General features: G+C 35.9%; 1 protein-coding gene, 2 long non-coding RNA genes and 1 other non-coding gene across 8 annotated transcripts in view; 2 read left to right on the forward strand and 2 right to left on the reverse strand.

The window, feature by feature from the left end:
* lama5 (laminin, alpha 5) overlaps positions 1–25782 on the forward strand; it is a 158557-nt gene that overhangs the window by 117533 nt on the left and 15242 nt on the right. For both annotated transcript variants that reach the window (XM_059332817.1, XM_059332818.1), the window contains exons 36-59: positions 965–1109; positions 1229–1369; positions 2211–2372; positions 3731–3838; positions 3977–4060; positions 6517–6747; positions 7321–7434; positions 7524–7654; positions 7744–7824; positions 8717–8931; positions 9046–9146; positions 10123–10306; positions 10940–11080; positions 11739–11890; positions 12014–12124; positions 12911–13022; positions 13835–14008; positions 15199–15395; positions 15476–15592; positions 16409–16563; positions 17313–17442; positions 18059–18161; positions 18251–18364; positions 19172–19354. In XM_059332817.1, coding sequence (XP_059188800.1) covers positions 965–1109; positions 1229–1369; positions 2211–2372; positions 3731–3838; positions 3977–4060; positions 6517–6747; positions 7321–7434; positions 7524–7654; positions 7744–7824; positions 8717–8931; positions 9046–9146; positions 10123–10306; positions 10940–11080; positions 11739–11890; positions 12014–12124; positions 12911–13022; positions 13835–14008; positions 15199–15395; positions 15476–15592; positions 16409–16563; positions 17313–17442; positions 18059–18161; positions 18251–18364; positions 19172–19354 — 3386 coding nt within the window. The remainder of the gene's footprint in view (positions 1–964; positions 1110–1228; positions 1370–2210; positions 2373–3730; positions 3839–3976; positions 4061–6516; positions 6748–7320; positions 7435–7523; positions 7655–7743; positions 7825–8716; positions 8932–9045; positions 9147–10122; positions 10307–10939; positions 11081–11738; positions 11891–12013; positions 12125–12910; positions 13023–13834; positions 14009–15198; positions 15396–15475; positions 15593–16408; positions 16564–17312; positions 17443–18058; positions 18162–18250; positions 18365–19171; positions 19355–25782) is intronic.
* LOC131971398 (uncharacterized) lies at positions 11416–16562 on the reverse strand. Of its 2 annotated transcripts, XR_009394375.1 has the most exons (5): positions 16316–16561; positions 15458–15574; positions 15152–15327; positions 13798–13955; positions 11416–11888 (listed from the first exon to the last, which is right to left on the reverse strand). It is a non-coding gene; the product is annotated as an uncharacterized LOC131971398 (long non-coding RNA). The 2 variants fall into 2 exon arrangements; XR_009394374.1 differs by lacking the exon at positions 11416–11888 and having other exon boundaries at positions 13703–13955; positions 16316–16562.
* On the reverse strand, positions 16763–22090 carry LOC131971399 (uncharacterized). 3 transcript variants are annotated; one of them, XR_009394378.1, is made up of 4 exons: positions 21834–22090; positions 19139–19332; positions 18238–18327; positions 16763–18042 (listed from the first exon to the last, which is right to left on the reverse strand). It is a non-coding gene; the product is annotated as an uncharacterized LOC131971399 (long non-coding RNA). The 3 variants fall into 3 exon arrangements; XR_009394376.1 differs by lacking the exon at positions 21834–22090 and adding an exon at positions 21547–21781 and having other exon boundaries at positions 16763–18327; XR_009394377.1 differs by lacking the exon at positions 21834–22090 and adding an exon at positions 21408–21455 and having other exon boundaries at positions 16763–18327.
* LOC131972429 (U2 spliceosomal RNA) lies at positions 22140–22326 on the forward strand. Its single transcript, XR_009394487.1, has one exon. It is a non-coding gene; the product is annotated as a U2 spliceosomal RNA (small nuclear RNA).

A 25782-nucleotide genomic window follows, 5' to 3' on the forward strand; every position in this document is an offset into this window, starting at 1 on the left:
GTTTTTCCATCTTCAGTCCTGTTTCCCTCTGTCTTCAACTCTCCTCTACCTCGCCGTAAGCATCCAGGAATCTGAAATATCTTTAATCGCTATCATCGGCCCCCTTACACACACACACACACACACACACACACACACACACACACACACACACACACAGAGGAATGTGTCAGCTTTGTCGGGACAAGACGAGGATGTAAAGCTGAAAATGTTTCTCTGCCTAAGGCTCTCATCACTTCAGATCCACTCAAGAAACCTGGCGCACACACACACACACACACACACACTGAAACCTTTACCCTGCAGTCAGCTGCCAGTTTACCACATCACAATATTTATGATCAATCACTTGTTTGTGATGGATAATTTCATAATTTGGAGCAATAAAACTTTCATCTCCTGTGAGATTTTAATGCATTGCAGCACAAGAAATCGTTGTAGCTTTATTTAGAGACGAAGTTTCTCAATCTTTGTCAGGGACACCTGAGGACACCTTAAAACATAGACAATATACCAGATATATAATATATATAGAATTCTATAGAATTACAGGCTTGAAACCGCTCTGATTTTACAGGATGCTACAAGCTTCTTTTCCTTTAATTTGCTCTGTAGAATGTGTCATGAAACACCATTTTGGTTGTTTATAGCACAATGACCTCTAATTTAATGTGAAAAGGCTTAAAAAGTGCTTGAATTTCACTCTGGAAACCCCGAGAACACCAGAGAAATGTGTCAGATATTAGACATGTATGAGACATATTTGCAGATTACGAGAGTCATGGATTGTTAGATTAGAACATGATCTGTTATTGATTTTAAAAAATTTATGTTGAGCTGTTACACCTTTTGTAAGAGATAAATGAATAGATTTATGTCATGATAAATTAAAGATAGAGAAACAGAGATTTACATTTTCTCAACAGACATTAATTGAAACAATTGTTTATTATTGTTATTACAGATGTAAAGACAACGTGGTCGGCCGTCAGTGTGACCGATGCGCTCCCGGTTTCTATGGTTACCCAAACTGCAGACCGTGTGACTGCAACGATGCGGGAACAGAAGAGGAAGTGTGTGACTCCTTCACCGGACAGTGTCTCTGCAAGGTGGGACACACACACACACACACACACACAGACACACACAGAAACACACAGACACACACACACTCTCTCTCTCTCTCTCTTTCTCTCTCTCTCTCTCTGACCTGCTGTGTATCCTGCAGGAGAACGTTCAGGGGTCCCGTTGTGATCAGTGCAGAGTCGGGACGTTCCACCTGGACCCAACCAACCCAAAGGGCTGCACCAGCTGCTTCTGCTTTGGAGCCACAGACCGCTGCCGCAGCTCCGACAAGAGACGCACAGAAGTAAACATCATTTAATGTTATTAATATATCTCCACAGACCTTTCTCTCTGCAACTGTTTGATTAACCCTCTGAACCCCAACAAGCTGTTTCAGGGTGTTTCAGGATTTTTTGCTCTTTCTACATTCTCCTCTCTGTGTCCTTGTGTTTCACTGCAATATATAAAATCTATATTTCTATAAGTCCTGCAGCTCTATGGAATCAGCACAATCAGAACAACTCAAACATGTATTTGTACAGAATAACAGTTGAAAAGTTGAATTCATCTAATAAAAAAAATTAGCATAAAACTCCACTTTTCCAAGTGCCCACAAAAAAACCCAATTTTTTTTCAGATATTGTACATGTTGAAGTATTGTCATGTTCTCCTGTCCTCTCCTCTCTGCTCTGTGTAAACAGCCTCTCCTGTCCTCTCCTCTCTGCTCTGTGTAAACAGCCTCTCCTGTCCTCTCCTCTCTGCTCTGTGTAAACAGCCTCACCTGTCCTCTCCTCTCAAAAACATCGTAACTGGTGATCTGTTTCGTTCGGGTAATGCCTATTTTTACAGTTTCCTTCTATGATAAACCAGATCTTTTTGCCGATTACTTATAGAAAACATACGTTGTTAGAGGTTCAGAGGGTTAAAGTTGGTCCACAGAACAACCTGTGCAAAATAAAATCCAATTCGGTGGATTTTTATGAGATGATGAAGATTTTAACATTTATGATGCTGACAGAGAAAGAGGTCTGATTTGAACTCCTGAATCATTTCTGAGTTGTTGCTGTCACCAAGAAATGAATAAAGTTAATAGTCTCTGGTAATAGTCCTGTTCCATCTCTCACTAAATGACTCCTCTGCTGCAGGTGATGGACATGGAGGGCTGGGTGCTGCTGGGAGCAGACAGACAGGAGGTCCCGGTCACAGTGTACCCGGGTCAGGACCTGGTGGAGGCGGACCTCAGCGATGTCCCCGACGTCTACCAGGACCTGCACTGGCACGCCCCCAAGACCTACCTGGGAGACAAGGTGAGGGGCAGAGACCACCTTTGCAGGAGAAGGGGGAGAGGGAGTGAATGCTCATAAACAGGCAGCATCACAGAGGAGTTCTGCTCCTCAGAAAAGAATGAGTGACAGTCAGTAAGGACAGGCTGTAACAACAGGTTCAGCTTGAGCAGCTGACTGCAAGTAAAAACGTCTTCAGCTAAGGAATCTAATGTTGAAATAACTTCAAGTGTCTCTGAAACAGCTGTACATGTGGAAGTGGATTTTAGTTTATTTTGCTGATCAATCTGTGTTTACTCAGAGAAGAGTGACTGGAATGTTTTGGTTTCAACCAATGCACATGAAACATTTAAAAAAAAGAGAAATACAGTTAGATCCAGGAGCTTGTTAGTTTATCTTAGCTTAGCGTAAAGACTGGAAGCAGGAGGAACGGCAGCACATAACCCTGTATGTGCGTGCGTGCGTGCGTGCGTGCGTGCGTGTAACCAAAATCATTATCAAGAAAACCATGGAAAATGTCTATATCAGCTCTTAAATTAAACTCTTATCAGCTATTTTTGTTATCATTATATTTGTCCAAACAAGTGTACCTTTAGATGTATTAGCCATTAAAATGAACAAGAATTTGAAGAAAAACAATGGTCTAATAATTTTTTACCATGACTGTATATTAAAATGATGATGGAGGGACATTCAACTTGCAAAGACCTCCACTAAACAAAGTTTTTTTTTATCAAACAGTTGGTTAGTGTTAAGGACATCTTGCAGCACAACTACAGATAATTCAGAAGGGATTTTTGCACAAATTTTGCTTTTGACTAATATTTCATCTTCCTGTGATTTGGATATTCCACTGGATGAACCGGCAGCCCTCGTAGCTTCATTGTGTCTCCATTAGAGACACAACCTGAGACACACACCCTGAATGATCCCTCGTCCTGATGCCGAGGCTCAGACGAGCTGTTTGGATACAGATCAGTCTCTTCCGTCTAGACGTTTAAATCCTCAGCTTTCATGTGTGAGTCAGGCTCACCAGTCTGTGGGCTGATGGTCTGATTTAAACCCAAACTGAAACCTGCTACGCTCCATAAAGCAGCTTCAAGTGTCGGCGCTGCCACGACCTGCATGGCTCCCGACCAGACAAAAACAGGCGTTATCTTCCTCAGGCTGAGGATCCTGTTACTGTCCCACACTAATCCATTGTTGTCTGGATTAAGATGCAGAAGCATGAGGTTAAAGCTGCAACACTTTATTTCAGTCTCTGCTTCCTTCCTCGTCTCCTTTTAGTTGTTTTTAGTGTTTGTTTTTACATCTGAATAACTCCTAAACCTGCCTGACCCTCTCTCTCTGTCCCGTCCCCCTGACTCTGTCCACATCTCCAGGTCTCGTCCTACGGAGGTTACCTGAGGTATCGTCTCCACACTCAGACCATGAGAGGAGACGTGCTGTCTCTCCCTGCAGAGGCCTCCAGACCTGACATCATTCTCAAGGTACACACACACAGATATCAGTGTGAACTTGTCTCACCTGACACACCAACGTATACAAACATGCACATGAAGCTATATAATTATTATATTTATTATTTCTGAGTGTAAATCAGATCATGCTCTTCTCTCTCTCTGCAGGGCAACCAGATGACTCTCGTGTTCATGGAGAGAGAGTACTCGTCTCCTGAGGAGCCTCACCTGGGATACGTCCACATCGTCGAGGTAACGCCGCTGCTGCATGCCGACACCACTCGTGACAGCTACACAAGCAGAGCTATCTTATTTATTTATTTATGTATGTATTTTATGCATGCGTTTAACAACAAAGTCCCCTAATATTTTCATCAAAAACAAAATAAAACCAAATTAATAATTTTAATACAATACAGGGATACAATTAAACATTTTAAAAAAAACAGACACAAAGCTAAGGGAGTTACTTAATTAATTTATTTATTTAATTTACATATGCATTTAACAACAAATTACCCAAACATTCTCATTAAAAACAAAATTCATAAAATGTAAACTTACTGCAAAAAAATTACAAAACAATGAAATAAAGCTAAACAATTTTAGAAAATATTGTACAATTTAAAATAGATAATAGCCCCCATCTATGTAACCAAATCAAAGACACACAGTTCTGTTATCAGAACAAAACAAAAAAACATTTTTACCTTATTATGAGGAATATTGTCTTTTTTTTTTTTTTACACAAAAGAGGGAATAGTTTAAATTTTTTAGAATATTTTCTAAAAAAAATATTTTTATTTATTTCATTTTATCATATAAAATGATCATATACTAAAAACAGTGACAGCAAGGAGCTTGTTGGTTACCCAAGCTTAGCATAAAGACAAACATGAGGAAACAGCAGCACGTAACCCTCCAGGAAACCCAAAAATTGGATGAAACCAACAAGTTATATAGTGTTGATCAGTGAGCTTTTAAAGGTGCTGCTGGGCCAGCCAGCTGTTTCACCTTGTTTGACTCTTTATGCTAAACTTGCTTCTTTTCCATTACACAAGCCAGACAAGAAAAACATGATGTAAACTTGTGATGCTCCTGAGTCTCTCTGATTTATGTGAGAAGCTAAATCTCTCAGACTGGCAGCAACATGTTGGATTTTCTCTTTTTTCCAAAGAATTGTTGTCATGCTTTTTAATGGTGAACATCACCGTAGGGCAAAAGCTTTTTCTCCACATTCCACTGCCATCTGCAACTGCTGATGTGCAATATTAATTCATATATATCAGCTTTATATCATGTTTAACATCATGAACACTAAACCAGTCTACTGAACATTTTATTTCTCTGTGATCATTTTTATCTTTCTGTCCCTTTGAACAGTTTGAGATTGTTTTATCTTTCTGTCCCTTTGAACAGTTTGAGATTGTTTTATTCTCCTGTCACATTCTCCTGTCTGTGTCTTGTATTTCACTGCAACATATAAAATCTGTATAAATCTATAAGTCCTGCAGCTCTATGGAATCAGCACAATCAGAACAACTCAAACGTGTCTTTGTGTAGAATAACACAGTTAGAATGACAGAAACCAGAAAAAAAACAATAACAAGTTGACTTTCTTTGATAATTTGTTTTTACAAAAATTGGACTAAAAAGGTCATTTATTAATAAAATATTTTTCCAAGTGCTTACAAGTCTTTAAAATATTGTAAAAATTAAATGGAGGTTTCAGATTTACATTTTTATAACCTCTACTTCCATCTTCTCCTGTCCTCTCCTCTCGACTCTGTTTACACAGCTGCAGTGCATTACAAGTTTCACTGAAATTTTGTCAAGATCTCGTTTATTTTTGGTAAAATTTTAAATGAAACATGTAGAATAAAGTGATTTTTATGAAATATCATTATTTTTAAATATTTGTAGTTTTAGTTAGATTGATGGCCCATTTTCATTTAATTTATATATTAATCTACTTTACATTTACTTTGATGTAAGAAGAAAATACAAAAATAAAACAATATTGAAAAATAAATATAATTATTTTAAGCTTATATTTTGCCTTTTGTTGTTGTTGTTGTTGTTGAAGTGTCCGTCACAAATGATTAGTTCAAGTGAATTTTCAAGTGAAAAAAAGTGAATTTTAAAAATTGTGTAATTTTGTATTATTGCTTTTTCTCTTCAAACTAAATGGATGATTGTGTGGTTCAAAAACACTAAATAGATTAGATAGACACTAATAGATAAATAGATTATTTTTAATTAAAATAATAATGGCTCATTTTAAGTAACTACTGAATATTTATTGTGCTTATTATTGATTTGTTTATATATTTATTTAGCTATTTTTTGTTCGTTGGAGTGTATTTACCTTCAACAGCAAGCAGGTGTTGCTGTGTATCTGTGTCCTGGTCCCTACTGTATAAGGGACAAATGACATAAGGAGAAATAAATGATTAAATAAAAAACTATATAAATACATGCAAAAAAAAGGAAATTCTATATTTTATGTTGTTACTTATTTATTTTATTTTATTTTTACGTTTATTTCAACATTTTCATTAATTTTGTTTTTTTCCAAATTTATTTTTACATTTATTTTGACATTTTCATTAATTTATTTAGTTTTTCCACATTTATTTTTATCGTCCTCCGTGTGGGTTAAAGAAATCTGACCTCTGTCTGACCTTTGACCCTGTCTGCGTTTCCAGGGGAGTTTCCGTCACGCTCAGACGGGTAACTCTGTGTCCCGGGAGGAGCTGATGATGGTCCTGGTGTCTCTGGAGTCTCTGCAGATCCGAGCGCTTCACTCTCAGTCGGCCCACTCCGTCTCGCTGCGTGGCGCTGTGCTGGAGGCGGCCGAGAGTCTCCCCGCCGGTCGCCATGCCAACAACGTGGAGATCTGCATGTGTCCCGCCAACTACCTGGGGGACTCGTGTCAGGTGAGACTAATCAGATTACTGTGGACTTATGGATATTCAACTCACATTCATTTCGCTTTATGTTAGATAGATCCGCCTGTTCATTTGTAAAATGTTATTGCAGTTAACAAAAACTAAACTAAACACTAAAATAACTAAGTTATATAATAATCATATTTTTGGGAAATTGTATTTATTTTATTTAAATTTAATTTAAAAATATTTTTTTATTCCATTTGTTTTATTTTATATAAAGATTTTATTTTTTTTATTCAGTTTGGTTTGCAGTTAGTTTCCAGAGTTGGTTTGATCTTTTATTTAAGTTTAAAATGTTTATTTTGTTTTTTGTTTGGTTCACTATTAGTTTTAGACTTTTTTACTATAATTTTGGGGTTATTTCTCACCAGAAATATTTATTATTTATATTTTTTTAGTCACTTTTTTTACCAAAAAAAAGTAATTATAAAGGACAGCTCTGCAACAATTTTATAGACTTTAAAAAATATAAAGCATCAACAGCTGAATCATCCATCAGTTCTGTATGTTTATGTATTTCTTTAATGAAACCTGACAGTCTGTGTGTCCTCTGTGCAGAAATGCGCCCCCGGTTTCTACAGAGACACCATTGGTCTGTTTCTGGGGAAATGTGTCCCGTGTCACTGTAACGGACACTCTGACCGCTGCCTGGACGGCTCCGGGGTCTGTCTGGTGAGGAATCGGACACTAAAATCATTCCTTCTTGATATTCTTCTTTACATTATTCCTCATATGTCCTTGTTTTTCTCTCCGTCCGTCAGAACTGCCAGCACAACACGGCCGGGGACCACTGTGAGACCTGCCAGGGTGGTTTCCTTGGCAACAACAGTCTTGACGGACAGGCGGTCTCGTGCTCCAGCTGTCCCTGTCCCCTCAGGGTCCCGTCCAACAAGTCAGAGTTCTTCTTTTTTCAGTCCTGCTGTTCTCACTTCTCTGATTTGAACATATAATAATAATGTGTGTGTGTTTATCTGTGTGTAGTTTTGCAGAAGGTTGTCTGCAGAAGAATGAGAGGATGCAGTGTCTGTGTATGCCGGGGTACGCCGGGCCACACTGTGAGAGGTAACAACCTGCTGCACACGCTTTATTTTATTTTATTTTATTTTATTTTATTTTATTTTATTTTATTTTATTTTATTTCATTTATTTTAAAATTAATTTAAATTAATTTTATTTTATTTATTTATTTTTATTTACAACCAACAGCATTTTACATAACATGCATAAAAATAATAATTTTACACTTGGACTTTATAACATACTGTGTTTGTTATTTCCAAGAAAAAACACAGTGAGAGGTAAACAACCTCCTCAAAGAGCTACAAACACTTTTTTTTATTTTAATTTAATGTATTTATTAATATTTATTAATATTATAATATATATTTATTATGTTATTATTTAATATGTTATTATTACATAACAAATATTGAAAAATTAACGGTTAACAACCTTCTCAAATAGCTGCACATTCTTTTATTTTTATTATTTATTTAAAAACAACCAACAATATAATACACAGTGAGACAAAAAAACATAATAACATAGCACATTTTTTCTTTTCTTATATTTATTTAATTTAATTTAATTTATTATAATTTTACTTTACTTTATTTTAGTTTATTTTGAACTTAGTAAAAAGGTCCTTTATTTTATTTTTCGTTGAGCAAGATAGAGGAAAACCTACAATAATATGCAAGGTAATATAAATTAATATTACATTAAAAAAAAATATGCCAATGAAATAAATAACCATAAATAAATATATATAACGTTTAATTTTAATTTTAAAAAGTCCCCTGAAATAACTAAAATTTTGTAATTTGTAATTTATTTTACATTATTAAACTATTAACATTTATTTTTATATTTTTTCTCTTATTTATTTGCCTTATTTATTTTATTCCGTAAATAAACACTATTTTCTGTCATTAATGTCGTCCCTCTCACACAGGTGTGCTCCCGGTTACTACGGCAACCCCATGGTGCTGGGCAGCAGGTGCCAGCTGTGTCATTGCCATGGCAACACGGACCCCAACATGCTGTTCACCGACTGCCACCCACTGACTGGAGAGTGTCTGAGCTGCATGCACCACACGGGCGGCACGCACTGCAATGTCTGCGCTGCCGGTTACCACGGAGACGCCGTGCACGCCAAGAACTGCACCAGTAAGTCCGTCATGCCCAGTCATGTGATCAGTCATGTGTAATTCATCAGTAAAGTCTTCATTTCATTAACGGGATCAGAAAGTTAAAGTTGTTGTGTTGTTGTGTTTGCTGCAGAGTGTAACTGCTTGCCATGCGGCACCGAGTCATGTGACCATCACACCGGAGAGTGTCGCTGTAAACCCGGAGTCACCGGACCAACCTGCGACCGCTGTGAGGTAAGAGCTGCACGCACTTTATTTTTATCTTTATTTAATTTTAGTTCATTTAATTTTAATTTCTTTATTTAATTTTATTTTTATTATTGTTTTTTTTTTTTTAATAACATTTTTATTTCTTGATTTGATTTGATCCATTTCTTTATTTGATCTATTTCTTTATTTTATTATTATAGATTTTATTTTATTTATTTAGTTTAATTTATTTATAATAATAAATCAAACACATGTAGCTTTCATAATAAGAGCACATGGATGTGTTAGCAGAGTCCACCACATAATTTACAAGAAGACTGTCGAAATAAGATGCCTTAAATAAAACAGAAGAATTCTTATTCTCCTTTACCATAATTCATTAAAATATGCAAGGATTAAGTGTAGTGGTACTAGAATGTGCGAGAGGCACCAAAGTTAGGCTTTTAGGGCAAAAATGTTCTCCGGGGGAGCATGCCCCAATCATAGTCTCAGAAAATCCTGACAAACATGAAAATTGGCCAGCAGTATGTTCAGGGTAATGAAAGGAGGAGAGATGTTTTTGGGTCCTTCATTGAGTCAGCTTCAAGTCAGTAAATTTGTTTGGCTGCACTGTACTAACTTATTTTTATTTATGTAATATGCTGGTTGCTGTTTACACTACAGTTCTTTTTCTTTTTTTTAAATAAAACATATTTGGGTTAAGGAATGGAGTGGGAAAATAACTTATTGAGTTGAAATAATTTGCTGATAGAGTCGTCCCCCCAATTCAAAAATCCCATCTGCACCCCTGACACAAGGACACACAAATGAAGAGTTTTTCTTTTCTAAACTCCACAGTCTTGATGTCTTTATTGTAGGTTATGAATTTGAAAGTATAATTCACTCTTGTTTATTTACAAAAAGCATAAAAAAAGTTGACAGTTGATGATCACATTTTGCAGTATGATAACAATAATGAAGGATGTGATGACATTAACTTTGTCTCGTTGTTTCCTGTCAGGACGGCTCGTTCGGCTTCGACTCGTGCTCCGGCTGCCGGCGCTGTGACTGTGAGGCGTCTGCAGCTCTGGTGCAGCCCTGCGACCCTCAGAGTGGTCAGTGTGCCTGCAGACCTGGAGTCAACGGGCCCAGCTGCAAACAGTGTGCTCCGGGACACTGGGACTACGGACCGGAGGGGTGCAAGAGTGAGTGAACACAACACACATGGGACTGGGGTTATTATAGAGTGATGGATTGATGCATGGATGCATGGATGCATGGATGCATGGATGCTTTATCAATCAACAAGGTATAATGTTTGTGTTGCAGCAGCATAAGGGACAGGAACATGAAAGATAGCTAAATGGAATTAACATAAAATGAAAAAAATCGAAAAATAAAACAAATAAGAAAGTGCTATAGGAATGCACAATATATACATAATAAGTCGACTAGAAAATCAGTGCAGATAATAGAAAACCATTGAAAAATGCACACAAATATACAGACATTTGTAAATGTGGCCCTTTCTTTGCTTCCTTTGTGTATTCTCTTTTATTTTACCATTCAGTTTGTTAGAGCAAGTAGTAAAGTTTTGGTTCAGTTAATCAGACTGCAGTGTGTTCAGTTTGTATCCATATTTACTCTCAGCTAGAGCTGAGCTGCAGCTGGAATCAGAAAAGATGTTAAAAGCCGAACTAAAGCTTTAAAAGTAGCCGTAGTATTAGAACCATTAATATCTGATTAATAGCAGGACACTGTGGATGTAAAACGGTTCTAATCAACTCAGACTCACCTGCTGTGTTGTGTTGTGTTCTTGACCTCTCTCCTCGGGTCAGAGTGCGAGTGTAAGGGCGGCCGCTGCGACCCGCGCTCTGGAGAGTGCCGCTGTCCTGACGGGATGACGGGGAAACAGTGTGACAGCTGCTCACACAGATACAACGTTCCTGTAGAGAAGGAGCACGGCATGCACTGTGAACGTGAGAAACACACACACACACACACACACACACACACACACACACACACACAAACACACCACCATCATCATCATCATCATCATCATCGTCACTTTATATATCTCTCTCTCTCTCATATATATATATATATATATATACATTTGGAAATACACAAAATATATACATGTAGAAATAAATAAATATAAATAAATGCGTAATTTAATATATAAGTAAATAAACATGGAAATACATTTAAAAATATATAAATGTATAAAAATAAATGAAATGAAAAATGCAAACAATAAATGGAACTTCCATATTTTTACATTTATTTTATTATTTCAGAAATACTTATTTTATAAGTATTTCTGTATTTATTTATTTATTTATCCAACATTTATTTTTACATTTCTACATGTATTTATTTTATAATTATTTCTTCATTCATTCATTCATTCATTCATTTCTACATCTATTAATTTATTTCTGCGTGACTTTTGTCACCCAACAATGTCATAATATAAATATGTGGTTGGTCCTAACATCACTCTGAAGCAGTGAACACAGAAAACACAATAAAACACAATAAAATGCATGAAGAAGTCAAACGATTCCAGGGGGTTAAAATATGCTTGAAGATAGATTGTGTTATATCTTAAATGAAACGTGTGTGTTGCAGCGTGTGACAGCTGTGTGATCGTGCTTCTGGAGGATCTGGATAAGATGAGTGATAACTTCCGCTCGGTGTCTCGTCAGCTGGGCAGCCTGAACGCCAGCTCCATGGCCTGGGCCCAGCTCCAAAACCTCAACCACTCCGTGGAGGACCTGGCTGTGAGTCACACATACACAGAAACACACACACACACACACACACACACACTGTGAGACAGCTGTATATGGTGTGTGTATATATATATATATATATAAAATAAACTGATGTTGCCATGGTTACAGAGGGCCATAGTGAACTACAACAGCTCTCTGGACGACAGCCGGAGCCGAGCCGACATGCTGGAGGCCGAGATCGTTAATATCAATGACGACATCAACGTGCTGCAGAACAAGGTCACACACACACACACACACACACACACACACACACACACACACACACACACACACACTTATACACACCAAATTTTAATTTGTGAAAGCTAAGACAAGATAAGACAAAACAAGTTCAGCCTTTGTTGGAGCTTATGCTTTCAAAATCTCTGTTTCATATAAATGTATGTTTTTCATTATTCAAGTTCACTAATATCAAGATCATGAATGCTTAAAAATGTGTCTTTTTTTAGGATTTATCAAACACAATTAAACCTTTTACTGCACATCTTGAACACTTTAGTTAATATTATCACAGTAATAATTATTTTTTATCTTCGTCCCGCTCATCTGGAGACTTGCCATCAAGCCAAGATTTGAAAAACATAGAAATAATATTTATTAATACTATTAATGATACTACTACTACTACTAATAATAATAATAATAATAATAATACATTAATAATAATTATAAAGAATATAGAAATATTCTAAAAAGAATAGAAATCAAATAAATAAATGAATGACGAATAAAAACATGTTAAAGTGAAATAAATAATTAAAATAAAGATGTTATTAGTTACAAGTATTACGTTGTATTTCTATAGTGTAGAAATTATTTTAGTAGTTCCAAAATTGTTGCCATAATTTGGAGAAAAAATAGCAATAATTATACTATAGTAATGCAATAACATGTTTTCACCAACCCGTTCCTCCTTCAACACGAGTTTAAATGTTTTTTTTTCATCTATTAAACTCTATAAAACGTTGTTGTTGTTGTTGTTGTTTGTTTGTTTGTTTTCAGGCTAACGTGACATCCAACAAGGTGTTTGACCTGCGGGACATGACCACCAACACACACCAGAGAGCTGAAGACCTGCTGTCCTTCATCAATAACGTCACCATGGAGATACACGGTCAGACAGAAACAACACAATTATACAAAAGAATAGACAGTAATGAGTTCAGTCAGTTATCAGCTGCTGCATCACCTGCAGAATATTATGAGATGCTGAGACAGATGCACAGAAATTGTATTCTCAATCAGATTATGCAACATTTAAAGACTGAATTTCAATGTTTAGTCTAAAAATCACATGTAACACAAAGCAAAGCTTGCAGAATGTGTGACAGTGACTTTTTTTTCAACTTTAGCTTTCTTTTCAGGGTTTCTGTGGATCCTTAAAAAGTCTGAGAAGACATTTAATGCATTACTTAAAAAAAGAGTACTTAATTATTTTACATATCTCAAATTAATCTTTCAAAGTTCTTAAAAATGGCCAAACACAGCAGAGTAGGATTTTATTGATACTTTTCATATAACATTGCATTGTAAAATCTTAAAATAATTCTAGTTTTTTTTTATTATTTAACTGAAATTGGCTATTTAAGCAAAGTAAAAGGCATGTCTTGGTGTATTTTATATAAAAACTCCATGTTTCCAGTTCTTTTCTACCCTCTGAGACAAAAAAAGTTGTTTTGTCTTACAGTAAACATATTTTATTCCAACTTGCAATAAAAGTCTTATAAAGTAACTTGCCTTAAGCTGTAGAAACCCTGTAATGTTTTCCCAGAATACAAGTTAATTAAGAAAATAACAAAAATATTAAATTACAGTTCAGAGGTCAGAGGAAGGAGCTGTCCTCTCAACCATCTTTATACTGTTTTATTTTCTGTCTCATCCAACCAAACCTGCAGACGGTTCACTGTCAACTGTTTGTTCTCTTAGACATCTTGATGATGGCGAACCGCTCCTCTCTGAACGACACAGAGGTGGAGCAGGACGACGAGGAGCGGGAGAGGAAGATTCGGCAGGTTCAGGCCATGCTGAGGGAGATGAGGATCAGGAGCTGCACGGGACAGAAGAAGGTGGCCGACAGAGAGAAGACAGAGGCTCAGAAGTGTACGTTTACTCACCCTGACCAACATGTTGTCTTCATTATGTTTATAGCAGAGCTCTCAACCCTCTGCACCCCATCATCCCTCCAAAAATACACCATTTATCATAGAAAGAAACTGTAAAGACAGGCTTTATCATCAGAATTTGAACTTTCTGACGGCCCTTGAATAGATAAGTTACGTTAACGTTTCCGTTATAAAAAGTAACCAAAACTTGTGTTAAAATGTTGATATTTGTTTCAGAATCTCTTTATTCTACATGTGTCATTTAAAATAAAGCATTTGCACTAACCAGATCCTGTTAAAAACATTAAATTCTGCTCCTCAGAGACACGGCATGATCGATTCTGCTGAGACAAACGGTCACGTGACAAATATTCACTGAAAGTCTGTTTACATAGAGCAGAGAGGATAGGACAGGAGAGGCTGTTTACACAGAGCAGAGAGGAGAGGACAGAAGACATGTCATGCAAACATGACAATACTTTGATATGTACTATATGTGGAGAAAACAGGTTGTTTTTTTTACAATCTACGTGACACTTTTGGGCACTTGGAAAAGTGTTTATATAGTGTTATAAAGATCCAGTTTATCATAGAAAGAAACTGTAAAAATAGACATTACCCGAACAAAACAGATCATCAGTTACCAAAGTTTTTGTTAGAAAAAGTAACCAAAATGAAGCTTAAAATAGTGTATAATAGAAAATATGTTTACACAGAGCAGAGAGGAGAGGACAGGGGAGGCTGGAAACATGACAATACTTCAATATGTGCAATATGTGGAGAAAACTGGTTTTACAACATTGGGACACTTCTGGGCACTTGGAAAAGTGTTTATATATAAATTCATTTTATTCAAATTAAAAAAAATAAATAATCAGAGAAATCCAACTTGTTTTTCAGATTTCTGTCATTCTGTGTTATTCTGCACAAATACATGTTTGAGTTGTTCTGATTGTGCTGATTCCATAGAGCTGCAGAATTTATAGATTTAAAGAGATTTAATATGTTGCAGTAAAATACAAGGACACAGAGAGGAGAATGTAAAAAGAGCAAAATGCGCCCTGAAAGAGCTTGTTGGGGTTCAGAGGGTTAAATATATATCAATCTATCTATGTATATAAATTTATATCATATAAACTACCTGTAGGTGTGATCCCGTCCTCTCTCTCCCTCTTTGTCCTCTTCCAGTGTTGGACCGTGTGAACAAGGAGTTGGCTGGTCGTCACGGAGAAAACGACGACCTGGCGAAGGCGATCAGAGACCGTCTGTCCCGATTCCACTCTGAGATGATGGACCTGAGAGACGCTCTGAACGAAGCTGTGAACAACACGGCCAGAGCTGCAGAGATCAACAACGCCAACCAGAAAACACTGGAGGACAATAAGGTGAGGAGAGGGACAGCAGCGGGGAGGACGGAGGAGAGGACGGGGTTAAAAGTGATTCTGACCCTGTGTGTCTCTCTCAGAGGAGGATAGAGGAGCTGCAGGTGAAGCAGAAGGAGGTGAACGAGCAGCTGAACATGGCTGAAGACGACGTGGCGCAGGTCAACGACGTGCTGTCCATGCTGCACGACTCCAAAGAGGTCAGAAATAATAAAAAACACACACATTTGAACATACAATTAAAATTCTGCCTACCCGACCTGCAACACAGAAATAATGTGTATGCACAAAACCAGACACACACAGTTTCAGATGCAGGTGAACATGAAATTTCAGGTTATTTTTAGGTTTTCCGTCAGTTTCACTGATTGTGTTTCAGGGTGCATCGTGTTCAGTAAAATGATACATATATAAACTTTCTAATTTTAAGTTATTTGTGATTTATCATTCTTTTTTATTTACTTTTGAGTCACATGAAGCACTTTGTATATTCTATACTTGATGTGACAGAAATCAGGAGACACAAAAAACATAATCATTGATAAATTCAATTAAAAAATAAAAGGAAAAAAGATATTAAGAAAAACATCCCCAAAAAATTATTTGATTTCTTTGGTAATTAAAAAATGTTTTATACAGTTTGTCATTTTAGCATCTACGTTTAAAATGTTCAGTGTAATAAGACATCTTCTATTCGTCTACATGTTGTTTTTTGTTTTTGGCATTAAAGTTTAGCAGTTAGTTCGTTCTGATTGATTTCGTTCACCGTGATTGAATCAGAATTTGGTTTCCATTACATAAACGGGACATACTGATTTTTAATAATAATTACTGTTATCCTAGGAAAGATCTTTTTTTATTTTTTATTATATGATAAACTGTAACTGTATATATGTCAAATAAGGAGACATTTGTGTTGTTACCTCTTGGATTTCTAATGTTCTGGTTCCATTCATAGAGGGTCAGGGTTTAGTTGGATTTTTTAGGTAGGGTTTTGAAAACTGTTTGTCCGTCAGGAATACGAGCGTCTGGCGGCTCAGCTGGACGGCGCCAGGTCTCCTCTGGCGAAGAAGGTTCAGGACTTTGCTTGGGTGGACTCTAAGATCCCTCTGGTGGAGGAGGCAGAGAAACACGCAGCACTGCTCGACGTTTTGGCCCAAAACCTCACCAGGTGAGAGGAAAGGAGAGCTGCTGGGGGCTTCAACTGACACTGAAAAATTAAAAATAAAAACGCGGAAAAGTTCCCATCAAATAACAGTAAACAAATGTTAAATTATTTACAGATAAATTCTGGAAAGGAAAAAAATACAGCTAATATACTTTAACTTTCATATGACTTCATATGAAGGGTTTTTTTTTGTGTTTTTTTTCTTTTTTTACAATTTCTTGAAATTAGAATTTCATTAGATTTAAAGTTTTAGTGTAAGAAAACAGAGTTTCCTTTATTTTACATTCAGCAATGTGATGTGTACTTTTTGTATTTTTTACACATAATTCACTGTAATTTAACATCCAAGACCATTGAGAAATTAGAATAAATCCACAGTTGTTTTATCTTCTACTTTTCTGTAAATAAAAAATATTTACTTAATTTTTTACATTATTATTTATTCATTTATTATTATTGTTATATTTATGATTATCATCGTCATATTTTTTTTGTAACATTTCATTTCATGTAACATTTTGATCCATACTAAATTGTATTTATTTTGTTGAAAAAAAATGTTTTATTCCTTTTTTATTTGAGATTTGCACTTTTAGGAAAAAACTACAACAATTACAGTATATTTCTGTAAAATTACTTGTTTTTATTATATTTGTATATACAACCACACTGCTGGGCATTCACCACAGGTAAATGTTGTAATGTCATAGGTTACATTATTTTTTACATTATGTTTATGATGTTTGCCTCAGTTTGGTTGAAGAAGCGAAGAAAGAAGGATTTGTGGACGTGACTCAGGCTTACAACAAGATCATCAACAGCATCAAAGAGGCCGAGGACGCCGCCAAGACCGCTGAGAGGGCAGCGAACACCACGCTGGAGGTACGAGACACACACACACACAGACATGCACGCACGCACACATGCACAAACACACACACACACACACATGCAGACACAAACGCAGACACACACACACATTATTTTTCTTTCATATTTTGTTCATTTGAATAAAAAGAAGAAACCAACATATAAATAAAATATTAAACTTTTTTTTAAATGTATATTATAAATTTAATTTAAAAAATTGAACAATGTAAAAACTTAATATTTAAAAAAAAAAGGATAAAAATCTATAGAAATTAAAATAAATAAAGTATATACATAAGTAGTAATATTTATCATAAGAGTGATAATATGTATACACACATCTGTAAATACAGAAATATACGAGCCTGCATATACACACCAAAAGTCAAATAAACATTAAAATTATACTTTTAAAAACTTTTCCTATCATTAACCATATTGATAGCTGAATCAGAAACTACCTTGGAGTGACTCTGCACTCATTTAAAATCCATCCATACGATAACTATAAAGACATTTTATTATACTTCCAGTAATTCTTTTATGTTCCTGCCTGTATGGACACATCGGCAGGCACAACTCAGAAGCTGTCTCATCATGATGAACTTGTTTCTGTGTTTGTGTGCAGAACATAAAGAAGAAGGACCTTGGTTACCAGGCCGACACTCTGAGGAACCACAGCATCGAGCTGCAGAGCGAAGTGGAGAAGCTCAACGAGGAGCTTGTCAACGGTAAACAAACATGTTTACATGAATAATTTTTAAGCAACGTCGATATGAGTATTGCTGTTTTTATAAGTTGAAGTACCTTCCTAATGCAGAGCTGAAGCCGCAGCTGGAAAATGCTCAGAAGAGACTTGAAGACGCCAAAACCAAACAGGCCGACGTGATGAAGAACCTGCAGACAGTTCAGAACAACCTCAACTTCACCTCAAGTATGCACACAGAAATTAAATATATATTTATTTTTATATGATATATAATAAAATCTAAAAACTAAATGTATGTGAAATTAAAAAATATTTTTTTTAAGGAAAAACAGTAAATAATCAATATAAAAAAGACAAAATATAATTAAATAAAAAAGAATAGGAAGGAATAAATATATATATAAAAATTTAAGAAAAAATGTGTATATTAAATATGAAAATACATTTAAAGTATAAAATAAAATATAAAAACTTGATATAGGGAGTTATAATAAATATTTAAAGGAAGACGGTGAATGGTTAATATAAAAAGACAAATAAAATGTAATGAAATAGAATATATGAACTAAATATGAGGAGTAATAAAACACAAATATGAAAGAGTTAATAGTTAATATAATAATATACAATATAAAAATATATTGTATATTATTATATTAAAAATATGGGAGAAATAAAAAAAATATGAATTTAGGAAAAGTAAATATTAAATATAAAAATACATGAAATATAATTTTAAAAAATATAAAAAGTTAATATAAATAAAACGGCAATAAAACATAAAGAAATTCATTAAAATAAGATAATATGAACACAAATATAAAAAGTGGTATAAAATTAATTATAGGAAAACTTAAGAAAATAAAAATATATAATTTATAATTTTTTGGAAAAATATTTAAATTCAAGGCAGTTAATATTGTAAGTCATGAACACTTAAAATGTATTTATTAAATGTATTTTTAGGAAATAATTTAATAATACTCTAAGCGTGTTTACCATCTGAATGTCTCCGTGTCTCTCTGACATCAGATGTGAGCTCTGAGATCAACGAGGCGAAGCGAGTGGCCGACTTGGCGAACACGACGGCCTCACAGGTGAACGATGCGCTGCGACCAATCAAAGAACAGCTGGACAAATGGACGCAGACGTACGGAGACGCCAACACGACCAGCGACGACATCAACAACGCCCTGATGGAGGCCAACAAGACCGGTAGGAGGCAAACAAACAAATTATTTCACTCACTAATTGCTCAACACAGTTTGGTATGTTTTCTTTCGCTTTTCAAAAATAAATGTTTTTATCCTATGAATAAATATATATTATTGTAGTTTTATAATAATTGAATTATTCTGTGATTATATATTTATATATATTATTCATTATATTTATTATATTATATATACATTACAATTTTTTATTATTATTGAAGTGTTAATAATTTCATTAATTTTGTTATACTTTTTTTAAATGTAAAATTTTGATTTTACATTATATTTATTATAATTTTAATTATATTCATTATATTTATTATATTATATATACATTACAATTTTTTATTATTATTGAAGTGTTAATAATTTCATTAATTTTGTTATACTTTTTTTAAATGTAAAATTTTGATCCATACTTAATTGTCTCTCAGTTTGTTGTTGTTATTTTTCATCTTATTTTTATGTTGTGTCCGATATTGGATTTTATTTAGACCTATACTGATGCAAATTTTAGAAGCAAAAAATTCACTATTTTTCACTATGGCACCTGATTTAACAATTTTTTTTCTGCAATCCAAATATATATATTTTTTTATGGGTTGTGCATCAATTTTGCTCCTATATGACTCTGCAAAGGTACTCTTAAAGTACAACTTATTAACTTAATATACATACAATGTGTTAGACTGACAACCAATTCTAGAAATTAGAAAATAAATAGCTTAATAAACATCAATACTGCATCCTCAGTATCAGTCAATTGCTGACCAATAAAAAATTAAATTAAATAAAAAATAATATAAATAGCTAAAGCCCTTTCTAGATGAACCCAAACAATATGTTTTGACTATAGTTAGTGTTCTATAAATAGTATCTATAATATTATTAAGATGAGATAAACCTTTATTAGTCCTACGGTAGTATAAAAACAACAATAATATAAAATAAATGTAAAATAAACAAGGGGGAGAATATCAAAGTATAGACAGTATCAGAACTAAAGATGGTTCAGTTTTTATGCTCCACATATCTGGAACAAACTCCCAGAAAACTGCAGGTCTGCAGCAGCTCTCAACTATTTTAAATCAAGACTGAATACTTTTCTGTTTGCCGCTGCCTTAATGCACTGTAACTTTTTATTCCTTTGATATTTTACATTAAAAAAAACATTTTATCAGCTCGCTTTCAATTTTAGAATTTTATATTTGAATTTTTTTTTGTATTTTTTCCTAAATATTTTATCTGCTTGTTTTTAGTCTTAAATTTTGAATGTAATTTCATATATGTCTCTTTTAAAAGCACTTTGAATTGTCCTGTTGTTGAAAGGTGTTCTACAAATGAATCAGACTTTATTTGTATAGCACTTTTCATACAAGAGAAATAACACAAAATGTTTCACATAAAAAATAAATAAATAAATAATAATAATAATTATTATTATTATAAAAACACCCTCTGCCAGCCCCAACCCTCCATCCACCCCATCCCATTATAAACAACATGGAGCAGTGAGGAAACACTGGAGGCAGGTTAGAAATTAATTAGACTAGTGCAGTGCCAGTAAAAAGTATGTATTCATATAGTGGGAGATTAAGTAGATTTTTCAATTATGGCCAATGAAGTGTAATACTCTTGCTAGTTTAATCTTAAATAACACAGAAACGCTATCTTACCGTCTGTATTATACTTAGCTGTCAGTTATTAATGTTTTGTTTTTACTGTTTTCAATGGATCAAACTGATGCGGAAGAAAGGGCTTAAATCTTCGCTTAGCATGCTAATCGTGAGATAGCACATTACGCAGTGTGCTGCACTAAAAGTACATTAACATGAACCCAATTAGCTGATATACTATATTACATGTAAGTATCTCATATCAAATCATTATGGGCATTACACTAAGCATCATGAATGTCATCCATGAATTACATAGTAATGCAACATAAGAAGTGAATAAAGCTAAATCTCTGCTTAGCATGCTAATCACGAATAACAGGATTTGCACATTACATGCAGACCACAACAATGTCTGCAACTCCATTAAACACTTACTTTCCATAAGGTACGCACACCATCCAGCACATACACATTGAACATTGATATCGCTGGAAACTTTTCGAATATTATTGGAAAATCTAACCTTGTAGCGGACTTTAAAACTCCGAAAGATAGGTAGGCTAAATAGACTTACAGATGAGATGAGTGGAAATCCAGAGTGAATTGTGTTACTGACCAGGTTTAGGCCTACCACACAATGGGGCGGAGCTCCCCTAAAAGGCCTCGGATCAGAAATAGTGCAATGCCGCAACACGTCCGTGTGTTCAGACCGGACGCGTACTCGCGCGAGAATTGAATTTAATTCGCGTCACTCGCGCGAGTAAATAACTCGCGAATTTTCGCCCAAGAGACTATTTAGCGCCAAATAATTCCCTCCATTTCATTCTGTCATCAACCATGACAAGCATAGCGTCCCTGTACCTGCTCTGGAAGTCCGAGATACGTCGGAAAACACGCCGTCGTGTCTGGGTGAGTGACATCATCCGGAGGCGCACTCAGCACGGAGAGAGGACCGCAGAGTACTTCCACCCATAGACATATATACATAAGCTGTGTCCCAATGTCAAGGATCCTTCCTTGGTAGGATCCTTCCTTCAGAGTCGGGTCCTCCGAAGGCAAGGCAAGAGTCCTTCCTTTGACTGGTGTAATGCACAAATGGGACAGCCTTCGGAGTGTGCAGCTGTGCAGCTGTGCGTCATTGCGTAATTGGACGTCCTGCTTAACTTCATCGCCGCTCTCGGCCCTTTGGCTAAGATCAAGTGTAGTATCTGTTCTTATCAGTTTAATAAAAAATAAATAAATAAATTCAGCGCCGCAATTTCAAAATCAGTTCACGACATGAATGTGTCTCTGGCATCAGCACTCTGACACATATTTGTGAAAATGGAAGAAGATGCTTTAAGGTTGAATCTCCATGATTTATCAAGTAAAAACCATAAAGTGGATTAAACCTGAATATTTAACTGATCCTGGCTGAATTCGGCCGCTACTTAGTGCCATGAATGCAGCGGTGCATAATTCATCATGGAAATATGTTCTGTGATTTTTTATTTTTTATTTTACAGTAGCCTACAGTACAATAACAGTTATTTATAAATAACAATAACGGATAATAGCGGACTTTCGGTCCCTGTAAAAACAATAAAGAAATGTATAACTTTCTGAATGGCACAGTTGCACATAGTACATCATCATGGACACATATAAATTAATAAACAATAACTTTAGCGACTGAGACGGCATTAATTAACTTAACCGGCAATGTATCAAGATGACGTTTATTATCTTTAAGCTTAATATTCTGGCATATGCTTATTCATATGTTTTTGCTTGACTGTGAACACACGTTTTGTAAATTATGTGATAACATTCAGTGTAACCTGAAAATATCTACATATTTAAATGCATATTGCGCCGCCGGCGTCGCTGTTTCTACGCTCGCCATTTTTAAATCTCCCGGTAGACCGGTGTTGGCAATGCTTTATGGGTAGTCGGAGCGCACGGAGGATACACACATGCATCCTCGGAATTTGGGCAAAAGAAGGACTCTGTCCTCCGGAGCATCCTCGACATTGGGACAGTCCTTCGGCGGATGTCGATGACGTGGTGTCCTTCAAATCCAGCCGTTTGAGCATCCTTCCTTGACTTTGGGACACAGCCATAGGCTGCGTGCCAAAGCCCTTATTTCGCATCTATGCGTCCCTCACTTGCGCCCTTCACTTGCGTCTTAGTCCCGCCCACCGGGGATGCATGGAGAGACGCAAGTGAGGGAAGCGAGGAGAGGAGAAACGATTTAAGACAAATGGGACGTCCTTCCCTCCGGAGCGTCACGTGAAGCGACGTCCGTTTCTAATGACGGCGGCAGCGGATCACAGCTGGATCAGCTGTCAGTCGCTTTAACAGCTGGAGACATGCACTGATGATAATAATAATAATAATAATAATAATAATAATAATAATAATAATAAGTGTTTTCTCTGTTTAACAAACACCTGCACATGAATAACAACCTCCATTGTGTATTTATACTGTGAACTGTGTCCAGCTCAGGGGCACGGGAATGTCTTTATATAATTTATTAATTATTATTTGCTGCTGTATTAGGACAACTATTAGGGCCCAGTATGAAAAAAAAATACGGACCCGGGGGAGGGGGGTAATACTGGTCCATGCCTCACTGGGTCCGTCCGGTGCCACACACATACACACACAGACACACACACACACACACACACACACACACACACACTTCAAAAAGATGAATAAAGATTCCATAAACCCGGCTCCATGGCAGCGTAAAGACGCATCACATGAGGATGACCGTGAGGAATGAAGGCTGGGAACAATAAACCTGCTGCTGTGAAAAAAGTTTAGACGAACGTTACACTGTAACTGTCAACAAGAAGCAGAGGAGGTCTGAAAGAGAGACAGCGCTCCGTGTGAACGCGAGGAGGAGGAGCGTCAGTCGGATCACTCTGATAAAACACCTTAAACAGAGCGAGTGATGGAGAAGAAGAGACATCCCGCAGGTAGAAAGGAATGAAATGTGGTGATGTCGTAACATCACCTCATGTTATCTGTTTTTAATCATGCCATGGTGGCTGGGTCCCTCTCCCCTGGGTTCCTATTTATTTATTTATTTATTTATTTATTTCGTATATTGCCCTAATACGCCGTCGTAGTAGACGATCCTGGTGATAAATTAATTATTTAATATACCAGAACATGATTGTGTCCGCTGAACACCGGCCAATATTTTATTAGGTTAGATGATGAAGGTAAAATGTAAATTATGTCACTCAGTAATGATCAGCCTCGCGTGGTACTGATGAAAATGACAAACGATGTAAAAGTGTTTCTTGCTGACAGACAGACTCTCAGACACTCTACTGTTTTTTTTTTTTTTTACTTTAATAATATCCATAATAAATCTGTACGGTGGAAAAAACAGATCACGAAAAGGAAAAAAAGGAAAAAGGAAAATAACTTCTAGAGCGATGTTTCTCTTAATTTATTATAAATGTAGAAATATGTTTGTGGTGTTTTTGTTGTTCAGAGTCACAATAAAACAGATTTTAATTACATGGTGAATCATATAAATAAAATATAAAACTTGTGGTGACACACTTTAGTTTAATCTGTGATCTGTCTTCACTCCGGTATCAAACTACAGCAGCGGTTCCCAAACTTTTTTAGCCACGCACCCCCTTCTATGTGCCAACCGGGTCGAAGCACCCCCAATCCCCCACACCTTCAAAAAAACAAAATTCAATAAGCTTTTTTATAGCCATATTAAAGGCGGCATGTTTAATCAAGCTTAAATGACCAGAATACACATATAATAAAATAATCACCATCACAACAAAAAGCTCTCGCATTTGAATTAATCTGAAACACAGTTTCAATATAACGCAACAAAGTTATGCGCAAGCTTCCACTTTCCACTTTTAAGAGGATGGTTACAGGCTCAGGATCAGAGGCATAAAACAGATAAGTTGGGGAAAATGTTATAATATGTGGAGTGTGGAGCTAAACAACCCGTCATCATAACACAGGCTGGAAAAATGGAAGAAGATAACTGCTTCTACGCTTCATTTTTAAATGAAGTGCATTTTGAATAGCCTGCATTAATTAATGAATTAATATTACAGTTTTTGATTTTACATTTTACAAAGGAAATGTTTATTTACACTTCTTTATTGTGTGGGGGAAAAAAATGCAATTGTGTAATTATCAGACCGCCATTACATTTTTCATCTCGCGCACCCCCTAGTGGCAGCTCATGCACCCCTGGGGGTCCACGGACCACACTTTGGGAATCCCTGAACTACAGCGATGTTGCGATGTATAACATCAGTCCGATCAGCTGCTGCGTCTATTCAACGAGTCAGGGGGCGGGGCCACCGCTAAAAGACTTCCGCATAGGATTCTCTCGTGTATCCTCGCTTGTGCCTCCTCCGATATGCCTCCTCTATCCTCTATCCTCTATCCTCCGATCACAAATAAGGGCTTTGGGACCATAGATATATATAAGAAAGGCTAGATGGCTCGAGGCGGAGTCACCAGCGTCCGTACACGGCGGCCATCTTACCACAGGCAGCTCGCCCACTCTTAACATCAGTCATGGTGCACGTAGCATTTAAATAACCATAGTTTGCTTAATTTGAACCGATTTTCAAACGGTTTGGTTTGTTATAAACCTCAGAGTTGTTATTTTCAATATAAATATGTCTAAATAAATGTGTGTAAATATGCCTTCCTGTATATCCATATACATAAACACACACACACACACACACACACACACATGTCTGGATACGGACAGGCCGGGGTGGGTAATCGGGAGAATCGGGAGAGTTCCTGGTGGGCC

The sequence above is a fragment of the Centropristis striata genome, chromosome 5 (genome assembly GCF_030273125.1).
Source record: "Centropristis striata isolate RG_2023a ecotype Rhode Island chromosome 5, C.striata_1.0, whole genome shotgun sequence".
NCBI classification, from domain to species: domain Eukaryota; kingdom Metazoa; phylum Chordata; class Actinopteri; order Perciformes; family Serranidae; genus Centropristis; species Centropristis striata.